A 22,060-nucleotide genomic window follows, 5' to 3' on the forward strand; every position below is an offset into this window, starting at 1 on the left:
AGGGGGTTGGGCATGCAACCTACCCATTGAGGAAAGAATTTTTGTGTTATGCCATATTATCACAGGAGCAGCTTGTAGAAACATGTAAGTGTCCATGAGGAATAAGATGCTCCACATATTATTGACAAATAAATGAATAAATCAATGAAAAAGGTCTATACATGGGCCAGTAATAATATTGCCTCAATTCTGTATACCTGGTGTCTAAAATAATAATTAGCACATTAACCAAATTCAATTAAATGAATCATGACATAAATCTAATGTAATGTCAGGGAAAGATGCCACAGCAGAGTGTTAAGATTAATAAGAGCAAACACGGGGCGCCTGGGTGGCTCAGTGGTTGAGCATCTGCCTTTGGCTCAAGTCGTGATCCCTGCAGGAAGCCTGCTGTGGAACATGGTTCCAGGACCCTGAGATCACAACCTGAGCCAAAGGCAGATGCTCAACCACTGAGCCACCCAGATGCCCCACTTTTTTTTTTTTCAAGAGAAGGTTGGAAAGGGCCAGCTCAACCAAATGAACTTGGACAATAAGACTGTCGGATAAAAGTGAATTTTCGGTTAATTCAAGAAGAAAGGAGTGTCCCAAAGAACAAGAGGCAGACTTGTAACAGTGTACGCCAAAGTATATAAGGGACACTTACATAGTCAGTACATACCCATACTTCCTGCTCAGGCAAGACTATGACTCTGGTTCCAACATCAGGTATTAATTACTAAAGGCTGACAAATATTTACCTCCTCAGGAACTCGCCCAGGAAGGAATCAGCTAAAGAGAACACAAAATCCATCAGAAGAAGTCGGTAGATTTCCTGGCCAATGAGGGTTTCCCAACACTGAAAGGCAAATAAGAGTCAGGAGATGGAAGGGGCTATTGCTTCCTGCTCAATTCCCCTCTGTTCCTGGCACCCTGCACTCATTAGGACATGGCTGGTGGCTCAGTTTGACAGAGTCCTTGTGTACCCAGAAAAGCAGACCTACTCTGGGCAGAGATGCACCATTAATTTGTTGAGTTTGTTTTCAAGGGTGTTTACTCCCTTTCTGTGCCCCTTCCTCCCCCCACCCCCAGTAAGTCTTGCCCCCCACATGTACCTCAAACTTTCTCTTCTCATTATCTCTCCTTTTTTTTTTTAAAGATTTTATTTATTTATTAAAGAGAGCGTGCACGAGCAGGGGGACGAACAAAGGGAAAGGGAAAAGCAGAATCCCCACGCAGCTGGGAGTCCAAAGTGGGGCTCTATCCCGGGCCCCCGGGATCATGATCTGAGCCGAAGGCAGACACTTAACCAACTGAGCCACCCAGGTGCCTCTTCCCATCTCTCCTCTTAAAACTTTTCATCCCTGTCCTATGCTTCTGGATCCAATTTCTCAGCTAGCCATCACTGATGATAATGCCTTCAGTCTTTTTTCTTTTTAATATTTTATTCATTTATCCATGAGAGACACAGAAAGAGAGGCAGAGACACAGGCAGAGGGAGAAGCAGGCTCCATGCAGGGAGCCCGATGTGGAACTCAATCCCAGGACCCCGGGATCATGCCCTGAGCCGAAGGCAGATGCTGAACTGCTGAGCCACCCAGGCGTCCCCTTCAGTCTTTTTATTAACCTTATGAAAATCCATTAATAACTGCTTGACTAAGAAAGAGGCCTAGGGGTTTAGCAGGCTAGCACAAATTGGAAGGCTGAATTAGTTCATGAAACTGGTGGTCAATTACCTCTGCCGGAAATCAGTGCTAAGAGCTGATGACTGGGAGCTTTTAAATTTGACTGAACAAGTAGAGGGAGGTTTGGGGTGCACAGCCCAAGGATGAATGGATGGAGGGAGCAAGGGAGGGAAGGAGGGATGGAGGGATAGTGGGAGGGATGGATGGATGAAGGGATGAATAGATAAATACATGGATGGATGGAAGAATAATATGATATTTAAGATTATGAGTAAAAACTCTGAGAAACTAGAGAAATTCACTTTCTCCCTGGTGGTCAAAGGATAAGAAACCAAACTCAAGGCAAAATAGCATAGAAATCTCACCTCTTCACCAGCCTGGGCCACAATGTTGAGCCAATAGTAACAAAGAATTCCAATGATTGATATTTTCAGAAAGATGTTTCTAAATAACAGAAGAGAAAACAACTATCATTACCTTCCATGATAGTCATTAGTACTGAATATTTCCTTTTGGTCACATGTTAGGACTAAAATTCCTGCTCCCCTGTAGTTTGAGTGGAGCCATAGGGCTAGTTCTGGCAAATGAGTTGTGAGCAGAAGTGATGTGTGTCACTTTGTGTCCCTTCTAGCCTGGAGCATTTAAGTGCCAGTGACACTCTCCAGAACTCACTATCTTCCCTCTGGAATGGATATCAGCAAAATTCCAGATGGTTGCTGCTCTCAGCCTGGATCCCTGCATGAATGACATGACCAATACTCCCCGCCATCCACAAAGGACATATAATATTGACCAAGAAATAAATCTTTGGGTTCTAAGCCATTGAGACTAAGGAGAGAGAGGATGTTTTTTACTGCAGCGTAACCCAATTTATATCAACTTCTATACCATCTTTTGGTGCATCTCCAAACTATCTGACTTCACTTCTCGTTGTAATAATAGTAAATGTACATACTATTCACTGGGGGCTAACCATGGACAGTACACTGTGCTAAGAACTTCACTGAATCATCTTAATCTTTATAACTTAATGCTAAACATTCTACAACTCTTAATATTTACAACTCTATCACCAGATAGAGAGTGTTTTATATCCCTCAGAGGTGAAACAATTTGTCCAAGGTCACACAGCTTTCCAGGGGCATGACAGAGATAAAAACTGAGAACCATCTGCTCTCATAGCCTGAGCTCTTAAACCCAGTTACTTCACCTAAATCAACACCTGCTGGTTTTAATGAGATTTCAGCCCTGGTGTACCAAGAACTGTGTGCCACTAAACCAGCGGTTTTCGAGGTGTGTCTTCCAACCCATTTAGCATTAGTGCCCTCTGTAAACTTGCTAGAAAGCCAAATTTTCAAGCCCCACCCCAGATCTACTGAACCCGAAGCTTTGGGAATGGGCCCAAGCAATCCCTTCAGGTAATTCCGGTGCATGCTGAAGGTTGAAAACCATTGTGTTAGACTCAGCTCCATGAAGGAAGGGAAATGGATATGTCTTTTTCAATGCCAGATCCCCAATCTCTTCCCAGTACCTAGCTTGCAGTAGACCCTCAATATCTATTGGATGAACATGTACCTTTATTGCAGGGGAGCTCCAGGTTAAACTTGAAAACACGCTCATCTAAGCTGAGAAAAGCTCATCTTAGTATATGTGCTCCTGAAGCAAGCTTGAGGAAAGCTCATCTTAGATTGAAAAGAATTGTATATTCCTGAGCTTTCTCATTTTCTTTTCATGCAGAGAAGATATTTGAATATGTTGTGAAGCAGTACAAATGGCTGGTGTATGAAAAGGCAACTAACCTCTTTAATAATCAGAAAAAACACAATAGCAAAGTGATTGGTTCCAAATGGCCCACTGAGCACACATGTCTACCATCACTCCATCCAAATTCCCCAAATGAGATGGGAGAGCTGGTCAGCAGTCAGATTGCAGAGGCCATGGAAGGCAAAGGCTCCGGAACTGATCTATGCAAACTCAATTTGCATTGTACAGACCTATTATTATTATAAACACCACCATAACCAGAAACTGGTCAGAGAAAAGGCCAAGAAAAAAGGACAAAATTTGGGTACTTTTATGCTTTGTTTACCAAAACCCTGGGGCCACCTCTAGCACGAAAAGGCACACCCTCCCAGCCAATGAATTGCCAAAAGCACTCCCTCTACCTCCCCATGGGTGGGGAATTTCAAAAATGCACCTGTTTCTCCCAGCTGAGGCATGGCTACCAGGGCTCATAGCTTGACTAATGGGAACGGTGAATAAAGTTCAGTCCCCACACAACCCCTCAGCCAGGAACTTTTCTGCAGTATACAACCTGCACAACTGTACATCTCATAATGGAGAACTATGTTAATCCTCAGGCTGATGGCAATCGGGAAAGCTAAGCCATAACTTTGAGCAAAGGGCAGGTGGATTTAACGGTATTTTCTGAGTGCGTTTTGGATTCTATGGCTATTAACACACACCAAACACACTTTCTTCTTGGAATTCTTTCTAGAAAACAGAATGTTGGTACTTGAGCATGACCTGTTCTAGCTCCCACCTTACTTCCCTCCATGGAAACAGAGGCTGTCATTGGATGGGGCACACCTACCGGATCAGGAGGGTATAGACTTCGTGCCGGGGCATCTCATACCGCTCCACCAGCCTGAACAGGGAATAGAGGCGTGGCACAGCCAGGTTGATGCAGGACACAATGAAAGGCAATAACAGCACCGCCCCAGGGTCCTTGTGGTTCTTCAGGAACTGCAGGGGATGGAGGCAAAGAGCTGAGATGCCAAGTGTGCACTGAACTCCTTCTTGCCTCCCACAGAAGACTGCCCATGATGGGGAAACCTCAGGGGTAGCTCCTCTGGCGTACTTATCCCAAGCCAAGCATCACCCACAAGATGGCACACGATCCTCACTACAGCCCAGCAGGTGGGTATGAATAGACTTATCTGATTGGCAAACTGAGGCTCAGAGAGGGGAAAAATCTTGCCCAAGGTCACCAACCAAGAAGTGGCAGATTTGTACTGGGTCTATGTTCCTCAAGGGCCTGAACTCAGTCATTCTGTGACTTTACCACCCTCGACAAGAGGTCCGGGGCGATGAGGATGTGCCCCTGGCTGTTGGAGCAAAAACTTCCATCTGCTGAAGCTACAGCACAAGGATAAACCTGAAAACACACTCATCTAAGCTGAGAAAAGCTCATCCTAGTATATGTGCCCCCGAAGCAAGTATGATAGAATGCTCCATCTATCACGATCGATCACAGGAGAATGTTTCCTCCCCTCTTCTGTGTGGCCCTGTTCATCTTCAGCAGGCTTCACTGTCCTTGGGTGCTGAATTAGGGGAAAGCAGAGCCCCTGCCAGCCCATGCCGGACCTTTGTCCTCTTCAGTTCAGACTGAGGTCTAAGGTGCCCCTCTGCCAGGCATCCTTGGAGTAAAGGATTCCAGTGGATTTTTCCTCGGTCTTCCACTATCCCTATCCCTTCCTTGCCTCCCCGCTCCCAAGGCCTGACTCTGACTCTCTTTACCTCTGGATGGTTTTGAAAGTCCCGCTTGCACTCTGGGCAGTATTTTTGTGGCCAGGGTAAGGTGGATTCAAATGCTGTCCCCTCACCATGCTTATAAGCTGCAAGGTCTGGAGCCAGAAGCATAGCTTCTTAAAGCCTCTTTTCCCTGTCCATATAATAAGGGGATTATGGCCATAACCCATAGAGCCATCTCAAGAATTAAATGAGACCAGAGGCGCCTAACTGGCTCAGTTGGTTAAGCATCCAACTCTTGATTTCAGCTCAGGACATAACCTCAGGGTCCTGGCATAGAACCCTGTGTCTGCATCGGGCTCCATGCTCAGTGGGGAGTCTGCTTAAGATTCTCTCTCCCTCTCCCTCTGCCCTTCCCTCCTCTCTCCCTTTCTCTCTTTCTCCCTCTCTTTATCTCTAACATAAATATTTTTTTAAAAATTAAATGAGACCAAATAAGGCAAGGTGTGGCCCCTAAATAACACAGGTAGGGCATCATTCATAGGAAACTGTAGTTGCCAATGAGTATGACCCCTGGAGTTGTACAAAGGGTTGTTCCTGCCTGGCATAGAGCAGGTGTTCAAACAATAGGAATGATTCAACCTCTGCCTCCTCACCTCCTTCACTGCCCTCCTTCCCTTCAGGTGGGTGTAGAGAAAAGGTTCCAGGTAAAGAAGAAACTCAGAAGTCTTCTTTATGCCTATAGCTCTCTGGTCACAGTATCCATCCTAGGTAGCATTGCCAAGCCCTTCAGCATTGAGACTTCATTTCCCCTCTTTCAGGGCACACCTTCATCTGGTTAATGGAAGACCCTTAGGCTTATATAATCCTACATCCATTTTCTTGCCAGCTTCTCCTTTACTTATTCACTGTTTTGGTTGAGCACCTACTACGTACGAGCTATTAGGCCTGGAGCCCAGCTACCATCTTTTGAAGACAGTTGTATAAACAGGAATTTTCAATACCACACATGACAAGGGCATGGAGAAAGCCGGCAGAGTTAGGAACACCCAACTCAGTCTAGTGAGGGTGGTGGTGGTGAGGAAATGACACCGTGTTGAAATCTAGAAGAGGAGGAGTTTTCCAGATAAGGGAATTAGGGGAGGTGGGGTGGAGAATGAACTGCATGTTTCCCACCTAAAGATGAGGAAAGGCATGGTGTGTTCAGGGAACTATGGATGTAGCATTTAGTGTTGCTGGTGTGTAGGATATGGGTAGTTGTGGGGTGTTGAGTCTAGAGATATGGACAGGGATCAGATCATAGAAGATCTGTCAGTCATGCCATGGAAGATAGATTTTATATGGAGGGTAATAGGAAGCCATTAAAGAAGGTGACATAATCAGACCAGCTTGTACCATAATTCTAGAGATCAACAAACTGGCTACAATTAGCCCCATTTTCCAAGGGATTTGAAAGCTGAAATAAAAAAAAAAAATACTTTGCCCAGACCACCCAGCTAATTAGTCTCAGAGTCCATATCATTAGGAAAAAAAGAGAAAAGAGCTAACATTCCTTCATTACCCATAGTACTGGACACCAAGTAGATTCTTCACATAACTTTTCTCAAGGCCTGACCACACACCTACAAAGTCAGGATCATTCCTGTTTTGCAAGGAAGAATATGGGGCTCAGGGCTCAGAAAGGTTAAATCATTCACCAAAGTCCATCATATCACAAGACTTACTGAGTATCTACTTGGTGCCGGGGCAGTAGGAGGCATTAGGGATATAATAATGAAAGAAGAAACCAAAACTTAATCCCAGGTCTGTGGTCCAAGTGCCCACCTCTCCACTAGTCCCAAGCTTCTTGCTCTGAGGTGTGCACACACATCACCAGGGGACATTGTTAAGATGGATTTGGACTGCACGGGCCAATGGAGGGCCCCAAGATTCTGCATTTTGTTCATAAGCTTCCAGCTGATGCCAGTGCTGCTGGCCAGAGTCTGGTTTGAGTAGCAGCTCTACACTGCTTTCCCCTCCAGGATCTCATCCCTTCTCCTGGTTCTGTGCTATGGACCCTGGGGCTCCTGCCCCTGTGGTTACCTCTGAGTTGTTCTCAGCCAGGTAATAAACAGCTACACAGCAGGCAACAGCCACTCCAGTAGACACAAACCAGGCTGCCAGGTGGGCAGACAAGCGGATCAGCTGCTGATTGAGCGTTAACTTGACATTCTCCTGAAGGATTTCTGACAAGTTTTCCTACAAACACAAGAAAGACAAGTTGGTGCACAGTACCCTCTCCATTGTGAGCAAAGACTCTTAGAGTGAATGTTTGCCCCTTCAAGCCACAAACCCATCCCATACCCACAGAAGAAAGGGGAAAGTTCATGTCATATGTGGATTATGAGAGACTCATGGGAAAATCTCCAGTGGATCAAGAACCCCCATCACTGCAACAAACACATTTTCCAGATGGGTGTTTGAATAGATGGGACCAATAGGTTGGGACTGTGCTCTTCAGGAAAGCACTTTGAGGTCAAGAAACTCTTTTTTGAAGAATAAGGCTGGGTATCTACACAAAGGAAGTTAACATCTTCAAACCTCTTGTCAAAGCCCCTTATAAATTTTGCTTCTTTTTTTTTTTCTAAAGATTTTATTTATTTATTTGAGAGAGAGAGAGAACAGAGGGAGAGTGAGAGGGAGAAGCAGACTCCCTGCTCATTGGAGAGCCAAATGCATGCGGAGCTCAATCCCAAGACCCTGAGATCATGACCTGAGTCATGGGTTTGAGTCTGGGTTTGGTCTTTCTATTTACGGGTTTGTTTGGTTTTTTTTACCTCTTTCTTTTTAATAAGTTTTTTTTTTTCTATAGACCTGGGCATTATGAACATTTTCAGCTGGTAATTCTGTGTTGTGACAACATTCCTATGCATTGCAGGATGTTGAGCAACATCCCCAGCCTCCACCCACTACACACTAGTAGCACCCGCCCCCTAACTGAGACAATCAAAAAAAGTCTTCAGATATTTCCATATATCCCCAAGGGGCAAAATTGTCCTGAGTTGAAAACCACTAGAAAAAATGTTAAACTTTAAACTGGGAGGTCAAGAAGCATTTACATTTAACATTTTGATATAAATCACTAAACTGCCCTCCAGTAAGCTGGTACCAATTACAGAGCCACCGTATTGTGTGAAAATGTTCATTTCCCTAAACTGTCACCAGCACTAGACGTTATGAATATTTTTAGGTGTTTTTGGTTTTGTCTGGTTCTTTTTCTTTTCTTTTTTCTTTTTTTTTTGGTGGGAGGGGGGCAAGCTCATGAGCCATTAAAAAAAAATCATTATTACTTAAAGAAAAGTTACAGGGGTGCCTGGGTGGCTCAGCAGTTGAGCATCTGCCTTCAGCTCAGGGCGTGATTCCAGGGTCCAGGATTGAGTCCCACATTGGGCTCCTTGCGGGGAGCCTGCTTCTCCCTCTGCTTGTGTCTCTCATGAATAAATAACTAAAATCTTAAAAAAAAAAAAAAAAGAAAAGAAAAGAAAAGAAAAGAAAGGTTACAGACATACAGAAGGAACTTGGCTGTGGGAAGCTGCTATATAAAGCAAGCTTGCCTTACCCTTATTTCAGTGCTAAGATTCTTCTGTCTCAGCTTGACAGCTGTTTCATTAGTTACAGTGAAGTCCCAGCAGAAAATAAGTTTAGCGATCCCTCTGGAGTAAATGTGGGGGTTAATGAAGTTGTTTCGGAAATACCTGGCCATGCTGTGGAAGGCAGAAACCAAAATACTCAAGGGTTATTGGAATAGGCATCGGGGAGTGCAGAAATTAAACAAAAGAAAGTCCTATCATTAACAGTGAAAGGTAGTATGAAGAGCTAACATTGGGTTCTACTGGAACAATGCAATCACCAACATAATGATTAGGAGCACTGGCTTCAAGACCTGACAGGCTTGGCTTATAATCACGGATCACCACCCAGGTGATGGTGGTTGTTTTAATTGCTATGAGCCTCAGTTTCCACATCTACATAATGGGGATAATAGTACCCACTCACAGAGCTTCTATGAGAATTGTATGAGTTTCCACTTGCTGCTGCACCAAATTGCCCCAAACTTAGTGGCTTAAAACAACACACATTTATCCTCTTACTGGAAGTCAGAAGTCAGAAAATGATTCTAAATCCAAGGTGTTGGTAAAGCTGTGTTCCTTCTGGATACTTTAGGGGAAGATCTGTTCCCCTGCGTTTTCCAGCTTCTAGAGGCTCCCTGCATTCCTTGGCTTATGGCCCCCTCTCATCTTCAAAGCCAGGAGAGGAGCATCTTCTGTCCTCTCTGACTTTGACCTTTCTGTAAGATGGGAGCACTTAGAAGGACCCCTTATGATTAACTGGCCCATTTAAAAATCCTTAATTTAGTCACATCTGCAATGTCTCCTCTGCCAGGTAAGGTAACATATTCATGGGTTCTGGGGATTAGGACATGACATCTTTGGGAGACGGGAGCAGTGGGAACTGGTCAGCCAACCATGAAAGGTAATGTAGCGGTTAGAACAGTAAGCACTTTATAAAGGCAGATGCTATTCTCATGGCAATGTCAGCAGGATTCATTGAAATCAGCCCAGGATGCACCTAGCACTGAGCCTGGTAATGTAAAAAATGCTGAGTAAAATGGACATTACCTCTTCAAAATTTGAGACCACTGACTTAACAGCAGTTTAAGAAACACTTCCTTGTTTAAACGAAATAGGAAAAAATGAAATCTCATTTATTTTGAATTACTATGCTGGCAGTGAGTTTGTTACAGGCTGAATTGTATACCTAAAAGTTCGTATGTTGATGTCCTAACTCAGTATCTCAGAAAGGGACTGTCTTTGGAAATAGGGTCTTTACAGAGGTAATTATGTCAAAATGAGGTCATCAAGGTGGGCCCTTGTCCAATATGACTGGTGTCCTATAAGAAGAGGAGATTAAGACTCAGACATAAATTGAGGGAAGACTGTGTGAGGCCACAGTGAGAAGGCGGCTCTCTATAAACCAAGGACAGAGACCTTGGAAGAAACCAACATGCCAACACCTTGATCTTAGACTTCTAGCCTGCAGAACTTGAGAAAACACATTTCTGTTGTTTAAGCCATGCAGTCTGAGGTCCATCATTATGAGACAAAGGTTGAACATTTGTACCTCCTCTTCAACAGTTATCAAAGGGACGATTGTCCATCCATGCCCTTCTTGCCATACAACTAGTTGGGGCACTACATCCTTACTTTCAGACTGACCAATTTCTTCTAAAGCACAGAAAAACCTCTCTTCTTCCAAACTTATAGTCTGACAGCATGATCAGACAGCAACAGAAAGGTGAAATTGCAGAGAAATGGTTTCCTGGGTCACTTTTGATTCTCTTGAATTTTACCTAAATCTAAACAGTTCAGAATCAAGAAATGCAGAGGCTCCATACCTGAATAGCAAACTGAAAAAACAGATGATCAAACATGCTCCGATTGTGAAGATGTAGGCCAGCTGCATGTTGTAGGATGCCCTGCCATTCCCATGCCGGATCGTAGAATTGGTGTAAAAGCCATAGTACATCACTGTGTCTCTAAAATAACCCTGAAAAAATAAAATAAGTAAAATAAAATAAAATAACCCTGAAAGGGACAATAAACCCTAGATCAGGGGGGTCTACAGAGAAAATGATGACTATTATCAACCAGCACAGTTCATCTTTCCCATCTGCATGAAACTTGCATCAGTCAATTTAAACCTTTTGTTTAGGGAAAGGGCACCCAAGAGCACTAAAAATGTAGACTTTTTATCACTAGGCTCTTCAGGCTGGATAGGATTCTCAAACCTTCTCTATAATGGAGGGACCAAGCTGTCACCACCTGAAACAGTGATTAAGAAAAGTGTGACTAATACCAAGAGAGCCAGCCATTACTGGCCTCTGTCATCTGTTAGGTATTATGGTCAAACATGTTCAGAATGAAAGGAATCAAGCCATTAGGTCAAAATGACAATTAAAAAAAAAAAGACAATTTACAGAAAATAAGGGGCCAGAGTAACAAATCAGAAAGACCCATAAGGAAACAATCAGATAATTCCAGAAGATAGGATGTTGGTGTCTGCATGACAACTGGCCTGATTTCTGCTACAAGTCAATGTCAAGAAAAAAGGGGGCCGTGTCTGGAAAGATCATTCTAGATTAATTCATATTTCAGAGAAAAAGCCACCGAATGCAAAGTACAGGCTCTAAATGGATCCTGGTCTGAACAAGCAAGCTATGAAAGACATTTTGGGGACACCTGAGGAAATCTGAATACAGTCTGGATTTTAAATAATATTAATTTTAATTTTTCTAGGTGTAATAACTGCAGAAAGTGTCCTTATTTTTCAGAGATATATGTTGAAGAAACTCAGAGTAGGGGTGCCTGGGTGGCTCAGTTAACTGTCTGCCTTCAGTTCAGGTCATGATCCCAAGGTCCTGGGATCAAGCCCCACATTGGGCTCCCCGCTTGTTGGGGACTCTGTTTCTCCCTCTCTCTCTGCCCCTCCCTGTGCATGTGCTCTCTCACTCTCTCTTTCTCAAATAAATAAATAAAATCTTTTTTAAACAAGAAACTCAGAATAAAATGTCCTGATGTCTGTAATTTACTGTAAAATGCTTCCAAAAACTAATACAATAAAATAATGTGTCAAAATATTAACAATTTAAAAACCTATGCAATGGTTTACTTGGTTTATATGAATGTTTATATGAATGTTTACTTACTATTTTCCCATGTTTGATATTTTTCATAATAAAATGTTTCATATATACAAATATAAAACATATATATCAGGCATGTCTGGGTGGCTCAGTTGGTTAAACGTCTGACTCTGATCTCAGCATAGGTCTTTTTTTTTAAGATTTTATTTATTTAAAAAAAAGATTTTATTTTTTTATTCATGAGAGACACAGAGAGAGAGGCAGAGACATACGTAGAGGGAGAAGCAGGCTCCCCGCAGGGAGCCTGATGTGGGACTCGGTCCCAGGACCCCAGGAACAAAACCTGAGCCAAAGGCAGGTGCTTAACCACTGAGCCACCTATGTACTCCTTCCAAGGAAAAAATTTTAACAGAAAAAGAAATTAAAAAAATAAATGAAAGAACCTGACTTTGAACATTCTACTTCAAGAGCTAGCAATTTTTTTTCTGTAAAGAGCTAGAGAGTAAATCTCTTTGGTTTGGCAGCTATAGCAACAACCCTACTGGCCACCATAGCAGGAAGGCCTCATAGACACATAAACAAATGGATGTGGCTATGTTCCAGAAGGACATTATTTATGGGCACAAATTTGAATTTCACATATAATTTTCGTGTTTCACAAAATGTTATCCTTGTTTTGATTTTTTTTCAACCATTTAAAAATGTAGAAACAGGTGGCAGGCCAGATTTGGCCATGGCTATAGTTTGTCAGTCCCTGGTCTACAGAATCCCAATGGCAGAAATCTCTTCTATGAGGTAAATTCACAAGACAGGAGCCATATGTCTCTCAGTAGGGAGTTGGGTAAATAAATTACGGGTGCTGTTAAAAAGCATACTGTGGATCTATATACATGCTTAAGATACATAGTGAAGCAAAAAAAGGTTGCAAAGTAAGACCTGTAGTATCCTGTTTTCTGTTTACTTTTTTAATTTTCTTAAATTTTTAAAAAAGAGGGATCCCTGGGTGGCGCAGCGGTTTGGCGCCTGCCTTTGGCCCAGGGCGTGATCCTGGAGACCCGGGATCGAGTCCCACGTCGGGCTCCTGGTGCATGGGGCCTGCTTCTCCCTCTGCCTGTGTCTCTGCCTCTCTCTCTCTCTGTGACTATCATAAATAAATAAAAAAAAAAAAAAAAAAAAAAAAAAGAAAAATTTTTAAAAAAGATTTTATTTATTTGAGAGAGAGAGAATGAAAGAGAGAGAGCTCAAGTGGGGGAAGAGACAGAGAAAGAGGGAGAAGCAGCTCTTCACTGAGCAGGGAGCCTGACGTAGGGCTCGATCCCAAGACCCTGAGATCATGACCTGAGCCAAAGGCAGATGCTTAACTGACTGAGCCACACAGGTGCCTCATCTTTTTATTTTTTAAAAAAATGTTTACCTATCTACTTACGTATCTAAGTACCTAACTGCATATGTTTGTAATGTACCTATCTATCTGTGCCCGTATAGAAAGAAAAATGGTGGACAAAGATGAGCTCTGACCTGGGGCAATAGACAAGGAAAACATGCTAACATGGACTTTCACTTAGTTTGCTCTCTTCTATAGTAGGAACTTTTCAAAACACTGTATTTTATAGAAAGAAAAATAAAAAAGAAAGAAAAGGTAGCTTTATGAACACCAGAAGGAGATGTCCACTACAGAGCAGGTGAACGAAAGCAAGTCATAGGCAATACATATGAATAATTCATCTTTTATAAAAAAGAGAAGAAAATGATGTATATGTACATGTGCATACGTGTGTGTGTGTGTGTGTGTCTGGATGTGCACAGAAAAGGAAATTATAAATAATACAATTAGTATGGTTACCTCTAAAGACAGAAAGTCTACTATGTTGTGTATATGTTACTTTGAGGGAAAAAAAGCACATTTTAAAGCCCCACTTTTGGGGCATCTAGGTGGCTCAGTCCATTGTCTGACTCTTGACTTGGCTTGCTCAGGTCATGATCTCAAGATCCTAGCATCGAGTTTCATGACTGGCTCTGTGTTCAGCAGGGAGTCTGCTTGAGATTTTTTGTCTCCCTCTCCTTCTGTCCCTCTCAAATAAGTAAATAAATCTTTAAAACAAACAAACAAATGGGCATCTGGGTGGCTCAGTGGTTGAGCATCTCCCTTTGGCTCAGGTCGTGATCCTGGGGTCCTAGCATTGAGGCCCACATCAGGCTCCCCGCAGGGAGTCTGCTTCTCCCTCTACCTGTGTCTCTGCCTCTCTCTGTGTCTCTCATGAATAAATAAAATTTTAAATACATACACACACACACACACAAATAAATTTAAAAAGTTCCACTTTCCCTATCAGTTGTCTCGCAGGCAGAGTGAGAGGTCTGGAAGGGTGAAAGGCAAGGTATGTCAGGGCTGGGGTGTTCCCAGCTGATGGGCTCCCAGTGGGGGAAATGAAGACCTTACCGCCCCAGTGAGAAGCTCCAATCCGGTGAACTGGAGGGTGTTCTTCTCAGCCACGGTAAACTGAGGGATTATGATAAAGCTGAAGGTCACAATGAACGAGAAAATGTTGAACTTCAAAAGCCACCTCAGAAAGTTAAAATAGGAGAGGACGCTGGTTCCAAACTTGCTTCCGATGACCTTGAGGGTCTTCTGCCATAGGCTGATGTAATCGAGCAGTTCTGACAGGCTGTTCTTCGATCTCCGGTAGGCCTGGGGTAGGGATACCAAGCATGCGGCCTGACGTTCCCTCAACAAATGTCTACTGAGCAGGTCCCGTAAGAACAAAAATGGACAGTGTCTAGAGCTTTATAAACATGCCAGGCACGTGCGAAGCATGTTTGTAAACATTATCTCATTTAGTGTGCAGGACCACTCCTCAAAGTGAGTGCTATTATTTCCTCCCTAGGTTTGCTGTTTTGAAGGTGACACCATAGCTAAGCTGTCCAAATAACTCAGCAACCTCTTGGACCTCTGCTTGCCCACTTGGTTTCTCTGCACCTAGGCTGACCCAATTTCTGTGGCTTTCAATGAAACAGCCCTGAATATTCCTCTTCCCCTTGGATCCCTTTCATCCCCACTCTGCCACCTTGTTTCATCCTCTTGTTATGCCCCTTTTTTTTTTTAATATGATAAAAGCCTCTTACCCGTGATATGGAGCTTAGACACTGAGCACAGCAGTTGAGCTCAAACATACGATGGGAGTGCTTACTTTTCTCTTTGTCAACCATTTTCCTGTGGGGAACAGCAGAAGAAAGGGAGAGATACCAATGCTGGAATCATTTTGTTCCCAAAATATTTACTGAGTGCCTAGGATATGCTAGGCACAACCCAAGTAGTGAGGTAAAAGAGAATGATTTCCCTGGCTCATGGAGCAGACATATCGCTTAGTTGGGACAGAAAGACAACAAATAATAAATAAAAGGTTTACTATGGAAAAGAAAAAGAAAAACAGAGCAGGGTAAGGAAATGGGAAATGCTAGAATGGGGAGTGCGCTGTAATTTGGAACAGCGCAATATTTGAGCAAAGTCTTGAAGGACAGGAGGGGTGAGCCGTTTGGATAAGGGATTGTTGCCTGCATAGGGAACAGCCAACGTGGGACCCCAGGGAAACTGGGATGGCTAGAATGGAATAAGCAGAGGGAAGGGAGGAGGGTTTGAGTGATAACCATTTCGGGGGAGAGGGAAAAGTACTAAAAGTCAATGGTTCTCAACCTGGGGTGATTTTGTCCCCCAAGGAACATTTAGCAAGGTCTGGAGACGTTTTTGGTTGTCAAACTCTAGGGGAGAGAGGTTTGCTACTAACTTCTAGTGGGTGGAGGCCAGGGCTGTGCTAAACCCTCTACAATAAACTGGCCAGAATCCTACAGCAGAGAATGACCCAGCCCCCAATATCAGGCATAATGGAGTTGGTAAATCCTGCCGTACAGTCTTTGGGGCCCTCATAAGGCCCTGCGACAGAGGCAGCCCTGCAGAATTGAAATGAAAGAGTGTTTTCAGAAAGATACAGCCACAGTTGACTTCCTTACCTTTCCTTTCTATTTCTCCCTGGTTCTTTCCGGATTTTCTTTGTCCACCCAAATGCCCACCCCCCACATCACCATCTTCCAAGGCTTGGCACACATCCCCTCATGTACCACCCAAGCAGCCTGTGTCACTCCAGCTGGTCCTGTCCCTGCAGTCTTCTCTACCTTGATTTGGCCTGATCTCCTTTTTCTCGTGTATAACTTACTTGTTCATGAATCCATCTCCCCTGTCAGATTTTGTAAGTTATCTTTGCAACCCCAGAACAATTGCATCATTGAATTATTTATTAGCAATTATTGGATCCACTCCACTAGTCTCTGCCAAGAGTACAAATTGTAAAAGAAAAGGATAAGGAACAGTAAATGTGAATCTTTCACTCTTTTTTTTTTTAATTCCTGCCCTTAGAAGCCTCTGAGGTCATTTATTTTCTTTTTATATTTCCCATAAGCTATAAACTTCAGAGTAATTTGCGATTTACAAAAAAAGTTGCAAAAGCAGTACAGAAAATTCCTATACACTACTCACCATTTTCTCCTATTAACATCTTACATTTCTTTTCTTTCTTTCTTTTTTTTTTTTTACAGAGGGAGGAGGGAGGATTAGAGGGAGAGGGAGAAAGAGAATCTTAAGCAGGCTCCACGCTCAGTGCAGAGCTGAACACAGGGCTTGATCTCATGACCTTGAGATCCCAACCTGAGCTGAAATAAAGAGTTGGATGTCCAGGTGACTAAGACACCCAGAGTGCCCCAACATCTTACATTTCCATGGTAACTTTCCAAAACTAAAAAACCAACATTATCACATATACAATTACCTAAACTCCACACTATTCCGATTTCATTCATTCTTCCACCAATGTAATGTTCTATTTCAGGACCCCATCCCATATTCCATTTAGTTTTAATTTCAAACATGGGAAAATAAAGAGTCAGTAAGTAAACATTCATATAAACATTCATATAACCCAAGTAAACCATTGCATAGGTTTTTAAATTGTTAATATTTTGACACATTATTTTATGTCTTTTTAGAATCTTTTGCGATAATTTTTCAGGTTCCCCCCCCCCCTTTTTTTTTTGATGACCTTGACAATTTTGAGGAGTACTAGTCAGGTATTTTGTAGAATGTCCCTCCATTGGCGTTTGCCTGATTTTTTTCCTCTGGTGATACTGGAGTTATGGTCTTTGGGAGAGAGTACCACAGAGGGCATGTGCTCTCTGACCAGATATCTCTGGGGATGCTAACTTTGATCACATGGATAAGGGAGTGTTGGCTAGACCTCATCACTGGAAAGTTACTCTCCTTTGTTTTCCATACCCCATGCTTTGAAAAGCACATTACTAAGCACAGCCCACACTCCAGGTGAAAGGAGAGAGGAGCATTTATAGAGATTATTTGGAATTTTTCTGTAGAAAGATTGTCCCTTCTCTTGCATTTATATATTTCTTATCTTTCTTTTTTTAAGATGTATTTATTTATTTCAAAGAGAGAGAGAGCACGAGTGGGAGGAGCAGAGGGAGAGAGAGAGAATCTTGAGCAGACTCCACCCTCAGTGTGGAGCCTGACATAGGGCTCATTCTCATGACAATGAGATTATGCCCTGAGTCAAAACCAAGAGTTGTATACCCCACTGACTGTATCACCAGGAACCCCTGTTTCTTATCTTTCTGAAGTGGGGCAAAAGTAGAAGACTGAGGTTCATGTGAAATCTGGGAAAGAAGAAAAGCTTTGGGTCCATACCTAAGGTTCCTTTTCTCTTCCATGGTTCTTGGCTGATTCCTGATGGCTTTAATTCTGTCTCTGGATGTCATTGGTATCAGAGATGCAATTAACTTTTGACCTGTAGAGGAAAATAAATGGAGTTTAATTTTGTTTCCTATCACAGAATTTCAGCATTTTAGAGTATGGCACTGAACTTTGAGCATGTTTTTAGAAGAGCACAAAGAAAGAATAATATATGGACTCAGTGATACCTAAAACCACAATGAAAACAAGACAACAACATGGTATAATTTTTTTTTTAGTCAGTTCCATGCCGAGCATGGAGCCTAAATCAGGCCTTGAACTCACAACCCCAAGATCAACACCTGAGCTGATATCGAGTTGGACACTTAACCACTGAGCCACCCAGCCACCCCAATGTGGTATATTTTTTAAATCTCAAAGCCAAAGGAAATGATAACATTTGCATGCAATTCCCATTTGATATTTCTCTTTTTCCTATGACAAGAAGCATTCAGTGAAGCCCTAAGCCCCTGCATGTCTGGTCAGGCTCACTCTCCTCCCCTACTTGAATGCCTGCATCACTTTCTCTTGATCCCCACACTCTGGCCCCAGCACCTTCTCTACATTTCTTGACAGTTGTCATATGCTCTTCTGGCCTCCAGAATGACTCATCTTCTCCTGATAATGCATATTCACATCTTCACTCAGCATGGCAGATACTGTGGATCACCTACCCCAGTCATTTCTCCTTTTTAATAGAATCATGATTTTGTTTAAGAATTTACCCACTGCTTCCCAAGCCCCTGAACTTCTGGAGAGTGGGACGCATCTTCAGGCACAGGGGGTGAGCTCCATGAGTCCAAGCTGATCCTTGCAGATGACTGATTTAGGCATGAGCATGAGACAAGATGCTGGCCAATGTTCTGTGACAGGTGATCTGCTGAGGAGTTTCTTGGGAAAGGTTTCTTCCTTCTCAAAAAGGAAAAACTGAAACACCCTCCCCCCAATAAAAACCCTAAGAAAAAGACAGATCCTTTTTCCTCTGCTTGTTGTTATAGCCACATTTGAAGCCTGGAACTGATGTTACCATCTTGTAATGATGAAGCCAGTTGGGGGGCCGACTGAAGCAACAACAGAGGGAGCAGACTGGCTCCCTGGTTGAGTTATTGAGCTGAACTCTTCATTTGACCTAGCTCAACTGGTGAAAAGGAAATCTCCAAAAGAGATCCATCAACTCACTCTGTTGAAGACAAGGAATTTGTGTCTCTCCTGAGAGGGAAGGGAGGCTAAACAGAGAGGAAGAAAAAAACAAGGAGGAGAAAAGAACACAAAGATGTGGGGAGATAGGAGCATGAGAGGAGACACCCCAATCTTCAATAAAGGGGCTAAACCCACAAAATGCTTTAGTGTGAATGGATTTTTTTTTCTCCTAGAAATCATTGAGAGAGGCTGGATTTTATGCCTGGAGTACAATGGGATGAAACAGAAATATTAGCCAAGAAACTAGTATTTTGCCTCAAGAGCAGAAAGGCAGGGATGTAGGGTCAGCTACCTGGTTTCATGGCAGACTTGGCAGTAAGAGTCATCCAATGTTGGCAAATCCAGAGTGGGAAGGAACTGGACCAAACCAAGACAGTGGTTAAAATGTCAGGCTTGGGAACCCGGCTGACCTGCATTTGAGCCCTGGTTCTGCGAGGTCATTTGATTTACTCATCAACCAAATGGAAGTGACAAATGTGCCTACCTCAAAGTATGGGGAATGAGTCAAACTAAATTCAATGGATAACAAAAAGGAAGCACTCAGCAGAATGTCAGGCACAGAAAGTGAGCTTGATCAAGGTAAATTCCTTTGTAGGTGTTAGATGCTCCTAAAGTGTCCCCTTCCTGGGGTCTGTAGCATCCTCAGGTCACCCACCAAACTTCAACCTACTTGATGTCTTAAAATTAAATAGTCCTGTAGACAACTTGGAAGCCTTCCTTGTTCCCTTCCTAACTCTTTTCTCCCAGTGTCTCTCTACCTTGAATGTTTTCATGTGAAGTACAAGGAGTGTCTATGCCCACACTTCGTCGGCTATGAAGGGCCTGAGAAAATGATTCATTCAAAGATGTTGAAAACCGCAACAACTGCTTGCTCTTTTTGTCATGTGGGCTGCTGAAACTCTGAGAGTCTGTCACATTGACGTCAGAAATGGATGAGACCATGCTGAAGCTTGAGTTAACCGGTGTCTTTTCTGGAACAACCCTAGATGGAACATTCTCAACCTCGATGATGATTTCATTCACTTGGTCATCAGACAGCATCTCTTGCCTCCTCCCAGCCTTGTTTCCTACCAGAGTGGCCTTCCGAAGACCTCATAGAGCAGTCACACTGGCATTGCCTGGAGCCGCCAGGAAGAGTGTCATCACAGAGGGATGCCCTATTCACATTTTTTAAAAGATCAGGGTTATATTGCCAAAGCTGGCCCTACACAGATCACAACATAACACCCCACGTCTGCACCAGAAGGGTCTCCTCATGAAGAAGTGTGTTTTCCTGAAGAAATCTCTGTCTTGGTAGCTAGGTAAGAAATTGGAAACAGAATCCTTCATTAAAGACAATAGGGTTCTAGAAACAGAAGGCAGAGATTCTTCTAAATGATTCATAATCAAAGGGCAAGATTTACCTTTTTAATTTGGTGCCTCTGGCCTAAAACTTATATTTTATACTTACAATTTTATATACCTATATAAATCCAGACAAGTTTAGAGTAATAGAATTATTATCTCCTGACTGCCTTGGGTAGCCAGCCCCACCACTTGTCTCTACCCCCATATCTACTCATACCCCAAGAAGCCTCCTTTCCTCGGTAGGCACCAGGCTCACCTAAAATTCTCCTAGCTTCCTTTGTGGCTAAAGATGGATCTGTAACCCCATTATGGTCAATGAGACATAGAGTTTTCAGGAATGCTCTTTAAAACGTGACAGTCTGCCTGGTTCCATTTTTTGGTCTTCACCATTTCTCCTTCTTATTCACCAGAAGCTGCCATTTTGAAAACAAAAGCTGCAAAGGATGGTGAAGAAATAAGCTATGGAAGGAGCTCAGTCCTTGACAGCATCTTGGGCAGAGCTGCCATATAAACTGTGAACCCCCTCTCTCCACACTTCTTGTTACAGAAGAAAAATAAATCTCTTGAATTGTGAAGCCATTCTATTTCAGTGCTAGGCACAAGAACACCATTCCTACCCAATAGATATGATTTGGAAATCACCTTGGCCAAGTTGTTTATTTAATACTTGGGGAAACTGAAGTGCACACAAATAAACTGACCTCCACTCTCATCACACTCTTAGTAAATGGCAGGATTGGGCCGGGACTCTATCCCTTCTCCCCACCAATAATAATAACAGTAACAATACCTGCCATTACTATAAGCCAAATACTTTAAAGTTTATAATTTAATTTTTATAATTACCCTATGCAGCATGTACAACAATAAACCCCATTTTATAGCTAAGAAAACCAAGGCCCAAAGAGATTATTTGCCTAAGGTCATAAAACTAGCAAGTAGCAGAGCTGAGGGTCAAACCCAGGTTCCTCTGAACCCAAAGCAGGGAGCCTTAATCACTTCACTTCACTTGGCCGCTTCCTGTAACAAGATGCTGATGTATCATTTATTCATTTATAAATAAGTGAATATTTAAGAGTACCTACCATGTACTGGGTGCTTCTTAGGTGCATAGCATAATTCATCAAAGTGATATTTTATCAAGAGGCTGTCCACCAACTAATTGTAGGTGACTTGAGAATCCAAACCAATACAAAACAAAATGGTGAAGAAAACCAGATTCATATTTGGGTCCTCTATTTCTTTAATTATCTCTGCCTTCTGAGACTCTCCAGAGTCCTAGAGCCCCCAACTTACTAGAGACCCCAAACCTCAGGCTGGCTAGGTAGAGCAGTCCAGTGAAATTAAAAACCATTTCTTAAAATAAAATAAAATAAAATAAAATAAAATAAAATAAAAAATAAAATAAAATAAAATAAAATCCATTTCTTTTCCCCAATAGTTAAGCCATTTTCTGCTCTCATGGGAATCAAATGGAAAGTGTGATCATTTATACCTCCATTGTTCTCCCTCACAAGTAGCAATACCCAACCCTTGCAGAAGATACACCTCTACTTGAGAAGGCTTTTAGAGAATGAGGCTAAAGGCTGTCACATTAGGCTAGGGGGCCAGAAGGTGAGACATGGTTTCAGGTCACAAGGCCCCTTGATTCACATTATTATAGAGAGAATCCCATCGGTTGGTTTACTCCTTGTTGCTCATAGATTTGCCTCCAAGTTTCAGCATTCTCTGGCCTCTCTCCTGTTTCACTTCTTTTTTATTTCTCAGTCTGCCTCTGAGGAAACCTTCATCACCACACACAGTGATCGTTACAGAGCTTCCTAACTAATTTCACAGCATTCTTTCTCCAGTCCAACCACTCCTATACTCCAGCATCATAATCATTATATGATTATACAGAGAAATTTT

General features: G+C 42.7%; 1 protein-coding gene across 9 annotated transcripts in view; it reads right to left on the reverse strand.

Annotated features, from left to right (window-relative positions):
• TMC5 (transmembrane channel like 5) overlaps window positions 1–22,060 on the reverse strand; it is a 67,378-nt gene that overhangs the window by 15,588 nt on the left and 29,730 nt on the right. For 8 of the 9 annotated variants that reach the window (XM_038540229.1, XM_038540226.1, XM_038540231.1 and 5 more), the window contains exons 5-13: window positions 17,561–17,660; window positions 14,941–15,028; window positions 14,258–14,506; window positions 10,570–10,721; window positions 8,734–8,878; window positions 7,218–7,373; window positions 4,258–4,409; window positions 2,030–2,108; window positions 741–838 (exon numbers count right to left, since the gene is read on the reverse strand). In XM_038540229.1, the coding sequence (XP_038396157.1) occupies window positions 741–838; window positions 2,030–2,108; window positions 4,258–4,409; window positions 7,218–7,373; window positions 8,734–8,878; window positions 10,570–10,721; window positions 14,258–14,506; window positions 14,941–15,028; window positions 17,561–17,660 (1,219 nt within the window). Of the gene's footprint in view, window positions 1–740; window positions 839–2,029; window positions 2,109–4,257; window positions 4,410–7,217; window positions 7,374–8,733; window positions 8,879–10,569; window positions 10,722–14,257; window positions 14,507–14,940; window positions 15,029–17,560; window positions 17,661–19,563; window positions 20,120–22,060 lie in introns of those variants that run through there. The other variant, XM_038540232.1, reaches the window with a different exon arrangement.

The sequence above is a fragment of the Canis lupus genome, chromosome 6, assembly GCF_011100685.1.
Source record: "Canis lupus familiaris isolate Mischka breed German Shepherd chromosome 6, alternate assembly UU_Cfam_GSD_1.0, whole genome shotgun sequence".
NCBI lineage: Eukaryota > Metazoa > Chordata > Mammalia > Carnivora > Canidae > Canis > Canis lupus.